Source organism: Molothrus ater, chromosome 5, assembly GCF_012460135.2.
Source record: "Molothrus ater isolate BHLD 08-10-18 breed brown headed cowbird chromosome 5, BPBGC_Mater_1.1, whole genome shotgun sequence".
NCBI lineage: Eukaryota > Metazoa > Chordata > Aves > Passeriformes > Icteridae > Molothrus > Molothrus ater.
In genome coordinates, this window is record NC_050482.2 from 50,739,939 (window position 1) to 50,751,724 (window position 11,786).

Consider the following 11,786-nt stretch of genomic DNA (forward strand, 5'->3'; position numbering starts at 1 on the left):
TTTTCTCTTTTTGTCGAAAAACATCCACTCCACACCACCACGACTTTTGGTGTTGACTCTCTGAGATGTGTATCTCATTTTATTTCTGGCTACCTGCAGATAGGACTTTTCACCTGCACTAAGAGAGGGCAGAGGTTGCTGTTAGCTGGATTACATGGCTGGCAAAGGAAGCAGCAAACCAAGCCAAAACAAGAAGCGGTCAGCTTGTGGGCAGAAGAGGCAAGCAGCAAAGGAAAACAAGGCAGAAGGGCCACTCCATGTGTGCCCTGAAGCCAGAGGAGCAAAAATTTGGGGGCTGCTAGGCTGTGCTTCTTGGCAAGGATCAGGTCTTCAGTTACTGTCTAGCAAAGTGGTGCTGGCAGCTGTTTTCAAGTGGTTATGGGGTGACAGAGCACCACTGTTTCCCTGCCCAAAACACCAGGCTGTTCTCAACCTGTGGCAGAGCACATCTGATCCCCCACCATCAAGCCGTGGGTGCTCCTAACAGGCACCTTCAAGCACCTGCTGCAAAGATGCAGCAAAGGCCCCCCAGATTCTCACTGGCTGCATCAAGGGGGAGCTGGGCCAATTCTTATACGCAGTATCAGAGCTGCTCCCAGCCCTGGGCTGCTGCTTGTCAGAGGAGATCCCCCTTTGTACTCCTGAAATAAAACTGTCTCGTGGAGCTGCTTCCAAGTGCTGCTACCAGCAGCGGTGAAGCTGCAGTCATGTGAGGCATGGGAGTGAGCTCAAGCCCTGCTTTCCGTGGGCTGTCAGGCACACATTCCTGCCCACTGCCTCTCCATGGGGCACGAGGGAAGTGGGCAGCACCCCGTTCACAGCCTGGAAGTCACTGCTCTCAAAAAAGGAATTGAGAACTGCCAGGGGAATTCCACCAACCCTGCTCATGGGAGCAGGGAAATCATTGTGACAAGGGCCTGAGTGACTGAGGGATGAACTACAGGACTAAAGGGGCAGGATTTGAGCCAGACAGGGTGCAGAGAAGCTCCTCAGGGGTCCAGGAAAAGTAAGGGGGAAAATGCATTCCTTGGGTCAAAAGACACAGGAGCAGGATCAGGAAAGAACTCTTTATTTCCCATAAATACAGCAGATTCTTCGCGCCGGGCGTCTCGTTTAAATGTTTGTTTTCTTCCATTTACAGAATTTTGCACTGAAAATATATACAAGTCTATTCAAGAACCAAACAAGATCTGCAAAGAAAAAACCCATACAAAACCCTGAAGAGACGGGAAAGGGAAGTAAGACAGCAGAATCCCAGCATAAAGACCTTGCTTCCCCCTCCCCTTTACTGCCTGCTGTGCCCAGCTCTGAGACGCATCACCTTCGCTGCCTGAGCCACGAGTGCGAGGCACCCTGCTTGTCTCCATCTCTCACGTGCTTCCTTCCACCTCTGGCAAGCCAATGCAGAGCACAGCTTGCCTCTGCTTTTTATGATCAGGCTCTCTCCAAACCAGCTTAGGGATGGGATGCAGCTTCCATGGTCCTAAGTCTCATGGGATTGGGGATTGCTTGGGATGTGCTACCCTCGGTCTCCTTGGTGCCTGCAGATCCCAGCTCTTGTGTCACAGTGATCAGGCGGCTGGGGTGAGCCCCCTCCCCGCCACGGGGAGCCAGGCCTGCCCTCAGCTGCAGCAAAGGTGCACAAGGCACAGCTGAACCCCCCCGTGCCCCAGTGCAGAGCCTGGTGGTGATGAGCTGGGCTCCCATCTCCCCCCAGCTCCCAGCCCATCACTCACCCCTCTGCGAGAGGACACTGAAGAGCTGAGAAAACTCCCCTGCCCCACCGAGCTCTCCAGCCCAGCCGGGGAAAGGAAGTCTCACTGCTGCTTCCTCTCCCCATCTGCCAGGAGGCTGCAGGCAGTCTCAACCCCCAGAGCACGCCCCTCTCTGGCCACCGTTCCCACAGCTTGCTATGATAGATAAAGCCTGTGGGAATGGTTCCTACCATGCTGTAGGGGTTCAGGACGCCAGCTGAAGGGGTGGGGAAGGCACAGAGCAAGCCCTTCCCAGCCCCTGAGGCCCCACCTCTCACCAACAGCTCTGTGAGCAGCTAGGGCAGAGATATGTGATGATCACTCCCCCGACCCCCCCAAAGCAGAGACAGCTGTCTGCTCTCTGGTGCTGGAGAGATACCTAGGCTCTGCTCAGCCCTGTTCCTCATCAGCTCCAGTGTGATCCCACCACATGGAATCACTGGGGCCCAGCTCTAAGGAGGGGGCAAGGGGGCAAGAGAGAGCACCATAGAGCACAAAGTAGCTGAAGGGCTGAGAAGTGTGGAGGGGGCAGACAAGGAAAAAGATCTTCCTTTGCTAGGCCTTGCCCTGGGCTGAGGCTGTTAAAGCTCCTCATCCTTGTTCCCCTATGCACCTAAAGCGGAAAGCAGGGTTAGAAGAGAAGCTGGACAGACTGGGGAGGGAGTGTCATCTTCAGAAGAGCAGGGAAGGCAACTGTTCACACATGAAGCTTTCCACTCCACTTCTAGTCCTGTGAGATTAACATCTGGCATCTCTGCTCTCCTCCTTGAGGCATGCTCCCTCTGGCCCTTGCCCGGCCATCTGGAGAATAGAGTGTGAGCACCAGCCCCCAGCCACCCTCCCATTTCCTCTGGCTGCTCCAGCCCCACAGGGTTGGCTTCCCAAGGAATCTGCAGTGTAGTGCCTGCAACATGTGGCCCTAGAGGTTTCCCCAGGATTCTGGTGGGGGAAACTGGTCCACGTCCCCAATTTCATTGTAGGTTTGCTCTCCCATGGTGAAGGTCAGTTTGTACCGTAGCCTCACTTTCTCCTGGAGATGGGAGAAAAAGAAAGGCATGAGGCACAAACCATTTACATCTCAGGTGCTGCTGAGTAGAGGGAACAGGGATAGGGTAGTGAGGCTTTGCCTAAGCACCAAGACCAGCCCCTGTTCATGCCCCAGGAACAATGCTGTTACCTTCTGCGGGTTAGCGAGCAGCAGGACTTGGGTGATGGCACTGGGGTGGACGATGGGATTGAACGCTGGCAGCTCTGTGCCTGAGGGAGGCTGTAGCTTCACCTTCATTATCTAGGGAAAGAGTGAGAGGAGAGACTGACCACATTCCTGAGAGTGACTTGGCAGCCAGAAGCTCTGCTGCACTTGGGAAGCTTTGCTGCCTAGTCAAAGAGAAAAGCATTGTACTAATCTGAAGGCATCAGAATTTGCTCCCATGCCCATGGAGCTCTCTCCATCCACCCTGTTTTCCTGCAGAAGTAGAATCATGCTTTGGCCCAGTTTGGGACCTCAGCCCCAGCAGCTGTCTTACCTTGGGGACGGCAGACTGAAAGACAATATTGCGGATGGGCTGCGGGGCCGTGCTGAGCATAGAAATCACCACCACAAGCACGTCAGGCCTCTCAGGCAGGGCATCCTTAGCAAAGTGGAATAGGACACGGAAGCCATGCTGATCATACACTGTCACAGGGAGGATGCTGCCTGTGGGAAAGGCAGGGACACGGAGCAGTCAGCCAGGAGGGAACTGGCCTGAGAGCACCTTTCCCCATCATCCTAACTCCAATCCATACTAGTGACAGAGACACCATTCCTCTTCAGCCTCCACAAAATCTAACAAGCAAGAAGTTTCTTCACATTCTTCCCTTCCATGTGTGCAGGGTTGAATCCCCCCATGCCTGCCCCCCCTATTTTTCCCCAGCTCACTGGGTTTGATTGACTCCAGAGGCACAGTGATGTTGGCCAGTGAGATCTCCTGGGGCAGCGCAGCAGCAGGAGGCCGTGGTGGCACTGCAGTACTTCCTGCTGGTGTGGTGGCAGCTTTTGGAAGTGTAGCAGGAGCAGGCAGCTCTGAGGTCAGAGGCAGCGTGGGGTTAGGGGAAGTACTCTGGAGTACAGGCAGAGCACTGGGATTGTGGGCTGCGGTGCCAGAGCTGCTCCTGTTCTGCAGATCCCTCAGGGTGAGCCGAGGGGGTGGTTGCTGCTTCTCCCTACAGGGGGAGAGAGATCGAGGAGTGGAACAGGGCACTGAAATGCTGTCCAGCACCCAGAAATGGAAACAATGGCGAGAGATGCCAGACTGCACTCAAGTGCTTACCATCGCACTTGTTGAGATTCTGGAGGCAAAGACTGCTGCAGCAGCGTCTTGCCCAGGAGGTCCAGGTCATCCAGGCCACTGCTGCTAGGAGATGGTTTTGGGGAGGATGCACCAGCATCTGCTTTGACTGGTGGTGTTGCCATGATAGGGGTGATATTGAGTTCATTGCTGTCTGATGACTGTGAAAAGAGCATGCAGGAGAGCCCCAAAGCAGGGCTGCGTATCAGCACCAGCCATCAGCTGTGGCATGTTTCTCTGCCTTCATTTGAGGGGGCTTTTACCACCCTCCCCACCCTCTGCCCTAGCTCCCAGAGCATTACCTGGAAGCTGTTCCAGCCACTGCTGTCACTGGCCTGGACAGGATGTGGTGTTGGGTCATTCAGGCCTGCCAGGAGTATAAGCAAACATGAAGCTTACCTACCAAATCAGTAAGAGCATTAAATATGGCCTGAGTAAGACACAGAAGCAGCAGGGCAGAACTGCCAATGTTGTCTCCATCTCTGGCCCCCATCCTTACATGGGGGAGAGCCAGGAGGGTGACAGTGGTTTTTTTCTGTCCAGATAGCTTCATTTATAGTTCATGTCTCACTGCAATCAGCAGTAAAATGACTGCTACTGAGCTGATCAATCTGACTGACCATGTTGTCTACTTGATGCTGTTGTACTCAGAAGCACTTGATTTAGGAAACAGACACTTTGTTGTGCAAAGCAGGACTCTAGAGCATTCTAGGAGTGACACTTTACATGATTTCATGTGAACAGTTCCTGGAAGTCCCATGCATCTGCTGTCAGTTCATGACTTCAAGAGCAAGTGAGCAAGGGTGACCAACCCTTGTGATCCCATCTGGGGATGGCCATTGCATCACTCTTGATTTACCTGCCAGGTCAGTTTACTCAGAGCAAATCAGTGGGCACATCCCTACAGGCTCTCTCTGACTAGCCAGGAAAACACCATGGGACTGAAGTTCAGAATCGTAGCAGCGTCCTTCCCTCCTCTCCCTCACACTAAATGGAAGAACCTCTTTGTCTTTCATTATTCACTTCTACCAGAGCTCTTTCTTATTCATGTTCCTGCCAAAGAAGAACTATCTAGAGTCAAAGAATGAAGAACTTTTGCTCTGGATTTCTCACCTAAAGACATGAGTTCATCATCCAGCAAGGAGACAGAGCCAGCTTGGTCAGGCACCGGGACTGCTGAGCCACCTGAAAGGGTGGGCAAGGCTGGGTAGGAAGGGCATGTTGCTGGAAGCTCCAGGCCAGACAGATCTAGAAGTGCTGAGGTGCTGCCTGCAAAAAGAAAAGACTCTGAAAATGTTGTCCAGTCCTTATGCAATGTGGTGAGGCCTTGCTCCCATCCTTCCTCACACCCGCTGCTCTCCCTTCCAGTTCCCCTTCTTCATGCACCAGTCATATCCACAAGCCATTTCCTTATCTCACCAGCCCCACTCTAAGCTCCTGCAGGTATCCCCTTTCCATTTCTCTCAGTCCTCTCTTACTCTGCAGGAAACCAGCAACAGGGTCCCTCTGCTTGACCCTCCTGTCCCCATTCTTCAAGTCTCCTCACCTCGAAGGGGACTGGCCACCATCTCCCCATTGATCTCTTCTCCCCGTACAAGCTGCTTGTAGAGATTGATCACCTGGGTCAGATTGTCATTGGCTTGCAGAATCTCCGCTGAAAACAAGTGTGAAATAGGGAAGAGAGTAACTCTTATACCCTAAATCTGTCTGTTTCTCCCAAGCAAGGCCCAAGTTGCTGCAAACAAAACCACTGCAAAGATGGTTTTCACCATTGCTGCTGCAGGCTGCATCAGGGTACACTGACACCTCCAGGGCAGGCTCAGCAGGAAGGAGAAAGGTCAGATATGTTTACCTAGAGCTTCATCATTGTCTTCTGTGTCACTGGCGAGCCGGAAAAGCATGGGCCTCATGCGCTCACAGCGCTGATACAGCTCCTGGGGCAGCAGAGAAACAGTGATGAGGCGAGCATCCTGAGCAGCAGGATGCTCCAGCTGGAGTTGCAAAATAGGCAGGAGGATGAGGGGATAAGGGTCACCCATTTCTGCTAAGCCCAAGGAGGATTCTGGGATTGCCTTTCCTCACCTTCATTAGGTCCTCATTGCTTTCCGTTGTCTCCCCCTTGCTGTAGTTTGTCACCATCTCTGTCAGCAGCTTCACGTTGTTGTTCACCTCTTCAATGGCATTCACCCTCTTGGAGATCTTCTCCATGCGCTTTTGGTCCTGGAGGGGAAGCACATGGGGAAGGATGTCCTCACCTGGAGAGGAGGAAGGCCAGGCCGACCAACCAGCCTGGACTAAAGCCCAGCAACACTGCCCTCAAACAGCTCCCACTCCATGGAAAACTCCAGGTCATCTCTGGGCAGGAACATGCCAGACAGGGATGGAATTGCTGCGGATCTTGTGCTGCAGCAGGGCTTGGGCCACAGAATGCACTCAGAGCCATTCCTCCAAGTACCCAGGGGATGGTAGAACTCACACAAGGACTCTTTGATAGCTGCTGCACCCAAATTTTGGGCAGAAGCTCCGTATGTCTTGAGGTCATGAGGTCACAAAGCCAGTCCTCCTTTGGTGCCAGCCATCACCACCCAGACCATGACCCCCCAGCTCCCTTCTTCCCCAGTCCCACCTCCTGAACCATCTCCTTGATGAGCTTGTTGGCAGCCCGGAGATCCTCAGGATGGGAACTTTTCAGGAGGCGAGCCAGAGTCTGCAAAAGAGAAGGTACTCCTGAGCCCAAGCTGAGGGATGGCAGCCAGAGTCACTCTTGCATCACTAGAGCCAAGAGCTGCCCCCATCCCAAACCTGTATCTGGCAGTGGACAACTCCAATGATTTAGAAAGCCCAGCCACAGGAGCCTGTGGGCTATCAGAGACCAGGGAGAGAAGTACAACTGGCTTGGCTTTTCCTCTTGTAGTTCTGGTTATGCAAGCTAGGTCTTTCCCTCAAGATCCCCTGCATTCAAAACCTGCTCTGGCCTGCCCATTACCCACCATGGAGAGTCTGGAGTGCAGCAGCACTGAGACAGGAAGAGAGCCTGGTTTATGCAAGAATTGCCAGGGCATTTTAATGGACTCCTACTTGGACTTGTTCACATGCCTCTTTGCTGGCGATGAGAGAGAGCTCCCACTTCCTCTCCAGTCAGTGAACAGTCCCACTGCCCATCTTCAAATCCTCATTTGCAGACTCTGACCCATGGAGGCAAATTATATCCCTTACAGCAAACAGGCATCACACTCCTGCTGTAGAACTAGATCCAGAGGAGCCCAGTACTTGCTTAAATGTATCAGCACTGATAGTGCAGAGGTTTGCCTGAGTGGTGACACAATTCTGATGGAAAGACAACACAGGATGGGTCCAGGTGGCTATAAGTGGTTGGGCAATAAGCAGATTGCAGTGCTGGGGGTGGGGGAAGAGATAACAGCATCAGCATCTGGGGCTGAGATTTAAACCTCATGGCCAGATAACTCCAAAGTCTAGAGAGCTCACAGCAGCAAACCTCCCCAGACCTGCTTGGGCCAATGTCAGTGCCTCACCCTTTGCACCATCCTGCAGCTAAGTGCTCCAAAGGTCAAACAGACCCACATGCCCCACTCCTCTGGATATTTCCTTTGTCATGATTTTGGAACAGGCCCTCAGCATTCCTGTGATGCATTTTCTGAAGGACAGCATGTGCAGCAGGGACCTTAACTCTCTCACATCAGGGGGACATAAGGTGCTGGAGCGGGAAGATGATGCCTACTGTCCCTCTTCTTGCACAGAGCCCTTACCTTGGATTTTTCTTCATCATCAAAGATGATGTTCTTGGGTCGAGGAGGAGGCGGTGGGAAAGGAGCGTCATCAGGAAGTTTGGGGTCACACTTCACAATTCCTGCAGTAGAAGGAGAGATCAGGAGGACTCACCCACGCAGGGATGGCACTGTCACCCAGGTTTTTTTTCCCTAATGGCCCACCAAATCCAGCTGGGACTGAGGGTGTGTGGGTTAGCTCCTGTTAAACAAGATCCTGGATTGTGTTTCCATTCCCCATAAATATCCTTGCTTAGAAAATTCCAGCCTATACTGCCAAAGTACTTGCAGCCCTTCAGCCCCAGACCTTTCCAGTGCCCCATCTCCCATGTGAGCAAGCAGATGAGCCCTCCAACCCAGCAACTCCCTCTGCTCAGCCAGAAGCCCCAAGGCACCTGCTCTGTCTCTGACCCTGGTGCTGAGTCAGACTGATGGATGACCTGGGTCTGGGCAGAGGGAAGGGAGAGCTTGTTTCAGATTTCTCCCAGACAAAAAATGAAGGTGAGCAAAACCATTTGTCCACTGCCCCTTCCAGACCACTGCCTCTCACCTTGTTTCTTCAGCATCTGGTAGGCTTCAGTAATCTTCACCTCATGAGGCAGCCCTAATGTCCAGCTGTACATCAGCTCCAGGATCTTTGACTTCACTTTCTCTGATGTCCGGCTGCCAAGATACTAGAGGAAGAGAAAAGAGGAGGCGTGAAGCTGATCTGAGCCGTTGCAAGTCTGGCCTGTTCCTCTCCTTGCCCCCCCAGGAGAAGTGAGACTGTTCCCAATGGCACAAGGAGGAAAGAGGAAGCAAGCAGGAAAGCTCATGAGGGCCTTGCAACACATCCTATGCTGTGCCTGGTTTCCATCACAGGAAAAACAAGAGATGTGAAAAATGCTGCAGCAGCAGCTCCTCAGTGACACACAGGAACAGGTGGGAAGGCTCAGGCAGGTCTCCTGTCACCTTGTGAAGGGATGGTCCTGTGAAAAGAAGCTGCTCAGCAAGGCAGCCCTCTGGGAGAGGGATGTGGGTAATGGTGTCTGAGGCAGGGCCCCGAGCAAGGTGAGCCCCAGCTGACCAGCACCCAGCAGGTGCCATGCAATCATCCTTCAGCCTTCTCACATGGCTCTGATGGGAGCACTGGTGGTAGAAACAGTGCCTGTGCCACCAGAAACAAGTGGCTTAAGGCAGAGGACATACTCTAGGGTGCCGAGTAAGAGGACTTTAGGATGCTGCTGTCACTGTCCAGGGCTATTCATCATCACAGATCACAAGCTGTGACTGGCAGACAAAGGTTTTCCTTAGTCATATTTAGCCTGTGTTCCCTTAACTCTACCCTTGCTGGTGTTCACTGCCTTGACTGAAGTAGGGGAGCCCGCACAGCTTGTTCTGCTGCAGGAACAGCAGTATCAGCAGAGGAGCAGGTACTGACTTGGTCCTTCAGATGGACTCGCCAGAACACCCCTGACCAAGCCTGGGCTTGCCCTCCAAGGGTGTCTCAGTCAGGCTGGGACACCCCAAAGAGACATGGTCCTGTCGCAGCTGGGGGAGGTTCCTGAGCACATGCAGCACAGACAGAGCCCAACAGGGATGCAGGGAAGGTGACTCCAGGCAGGCTCAGTAGTCTCACAAGTGCTGGCTGCACCATGTCCAATTGGTGCTCAGCTTCCTACAAGAATCAGCCTGGAACAGTGGGGTGAAAACTCACTTCCCACCAGAAAACTCACCAGGAAACAAGGACTAGATCTCCTACTAACACTGCCCTATTTCGCCCACTTCACTGTGGGTGTCTGCCCTTTTTTCTCAGCCACCACTTTTTCCCAAAGCCCTCCTGCCACCGGGCAGCATTCCCTTCCAGCACGATGCCATGAGACCCACCTTAGGGGACACCACCTTGATGAGCTCATTGAGGAAGCGGAACTTGCCCACCTCATCGTGGAAGCGTTTGCCACAGCTCTTCATGCACGACTCCAGCACCTGGGGAGAGGGGCCACGTTAGTCCCAGCATGGGGCCAGCAGCAGGATCAGGAGCCAGCTCCTTCCTGCTTGCCCCTCACCAGGTACAGAGCCTGTGGCTACTGTCACAGCAGCACAAAGGGACATCCCCTGCTCCCTCCCAGGTGCTCAAGCACCCTCCCAGAGGGAAGAAAGAGTCCCATCTTTGGGGCCAGTTTTTGCAGAGATGGCTTAACAGCCCATCCAAAGGGTTACCCTTAGAGAGGTCACAAACACCAGGGTTTCAAAGTAGGGATCCACAACATGATTAAGAATCATTGAATCCTTTAGGTTGGAAAGTATCATCAAGATCATACAGTCCAACCATTAACACAGCACTGCCAAGGCCACCACAACAAAAGCCAAAAAGCTTCCTATTCAACTTCAACAGGCTATGATCCTTCTAGGAACAAAACCTTCCCAAGTAACCTCTCCTGACTTGTGGAACCACCTTCAGTCCCTCTCCCACCCAAGGGCCCAGGTGCTCCAGGGCTTTCTCAGAGGGAATTCAAAGGCTCCCGTGCTTCTCCAGTCAAGCTGGAGCATCTCCACGCCCTGCCCCTCCATCTAGTTCTACCAGCCTGCAGATGCCCTTACCGTGAGGGCCTGGATAGCTTCCCATTCCTGTGGAGACTGGATCTTGTGGGCAAGAAGCCGGGTGGCAAGTGGAGGACTGGAAGGAGTGAGGGGAAAAGAAAAGCTCGCCGGTTATTGACAAAATGTCTGGTACCTGCATTTCTGTCTGGGAATTCAGAGCTGAAAAGCATGTTGCAAGCTGAAGATGCTGATAAAGCACTAAGACACCTCAAAATCCGGAGGAAACCTTCCATTAGTGGACCCCCCACCTACCCCCACCTCGAGGGCCTTCATGACTATTCAGCTTTTGGGACAATCCCACTGGATTTTGCTGGGTGGGAAATCATAACCAGGCCTGTGACCTGGAGAAGCCTGGGGAAAGGACAAAGCACTTACCCCTCCAGCTCCTTATTGAGCTGCTCACAGAACGCATTGATACCATCCCAGTCCAGGTCCTTGTTCAGGGGGTTTGTGGCTTTGTCTGCGGGCAGGAGGAGGGGACGGTGAGAAGAAAAACCCAACAGGCTCCTACTCTGTGGAAGGACATCATTGATGCCACTCCCTCCCTGCCAACTCCAGCGGGTGCAGCAGCAGGGGACGGCGTGGGAGGGGAAACACACTCGTGTCCACTCGCCCCTTCCCACGGCAGCCCTGTGCACCAACTATAGCTCCCTCCTCCCTGCTGACCCACCGTACCTCTGCCTCCGGCTGGGCCCTGGGGTCTCACCGCCACCGCCGGGTGCGCCCGCAGCCCCCCTCCCTCACAGCCCTGCGCCCCCGACGCCCACGCCCTCCCCGCCCCACTGGGAGGGCAGCGGTGGTCGCAGCCGCACTCACTGATGCGCGCCTCCAGCGTCTCGGGCTCCATGTCGGCGGCCCGCGGCTCCTCACCGGGGCAGCGCCGCTCCGCCGCCGCCCTGCTGCCGGGCCCGGCGCGGCCGCGCCATGGAGAGCCGCGATCGCTCTGGCCACAGAGAGCCGGAAGTCGGCCGTCCGGAGCGCCGCTCCGCTGCCAGCGCGCCCCCTGCCGGCCCGCGCTCCCGCTGCACCATGAGCTCACCGCGCAGGGCAGGGAAGGGCGCGGGAGGCGGAGGGAGGCGGAAGGAAGCGGAGGGAGGCGGAAGGCCCTCCCGGAGAAGGACACAGAGGGCAAGCGGGCGCGGGGCGGGGCGGAGCGCCGGAAAGCAGCGCCGCGTGGAAACCGGGCGAGCCGGCCCCTCCCGGAAGAAGCCGTGTTACTGGCAGGTGAAGCCACTTCCGTCACGGAGAACAGGGCACTTCCGGCAGGCGGCCAGCGGTGTCCTTTAAAAGGACACGGGCCGGCCGGGGCCGCGCATGCGCGGTGAGCGCCCGCCGGGGCC

The 11,786-nt window shown here is 54.6% G+C and overlaps 1 protein-coding gene across 2 annotated transcripts; it reads right to left on the reverse strand.

Moving 5' to 3' along the window:
• Positions 1-1,053: 1,053 nt before the first annotated feature.
• On the reverse strand, positions 1,054-11,530 carry GGA1 (golgi associated, gamma adaptin ear containing, ARF binding protein 1). Of its 2 annotated transcripts, XM_036401159.2 has the most exons (17): positions 11,263-11,530; positions 10,822-10,906; positions 10,447-10,522; positions 9,733-9,831; positions 8,417-8,540; positions 7,849-7,949; positions 6,708-6,788; positions 6,164-6,301; positions 5,934-6,015; positions 5,628-5,735; positions 5,195-5,350; positions 4,384-4,448; positions 4,064-4,242; positions 3,673-3,956; positions 3,281-3,450; positions 2,932-3,042; positions 1,054-2,784 (listed from the first exon to the last, which is right to left on the reverse strand). In XM_036401159.2, exons 1-17 carry the CDS (start codon positions 11,291-11,293, stop codon positions 2,674-2,676), a joined length of 2,001 nt encoding a protein of 666 aa, XP_036257052.1. In that variant the 5' UTR covers positions 11,294-11,530; the 3' UTR covers positions 1,054-2,673. The 2 variants fall into 2 exon arrangements, with proteins under 2 accessions (XP_036257052.1, XP_054370884.1); XM_054514909.1 differs by lacking the exons at positions 10,447-10,522; positions 11,263-11,530.
• Positions 11,531-11,786: the final 256 nt, after the last annotated feature.

Excerpts from the sequence above, each read along its gene's own strand:
- GGA1 (XM_036401159.2), bottom strand. The coding sequence starts at position 11,293 with ATGGAGCCCGAGACGCTGGAGGCGCGCATCA. Across the intron at positions 10,523-10,821 it reads CTCAATAAGGAGCTGGAGGG|TCCTCCACTTGCCACCCGGC; the intron begins GTAAGTGCTTTG and ends CACTCCTTCCAG. Across the intron at positions 5,351-5,627 it reads GGTGGCCAGTCCCCTTCGAG|GCAGCACCTCAGCACTTCTA; the intron begins GTGAGGAGACTT and ends TTCTTTTTGCAG.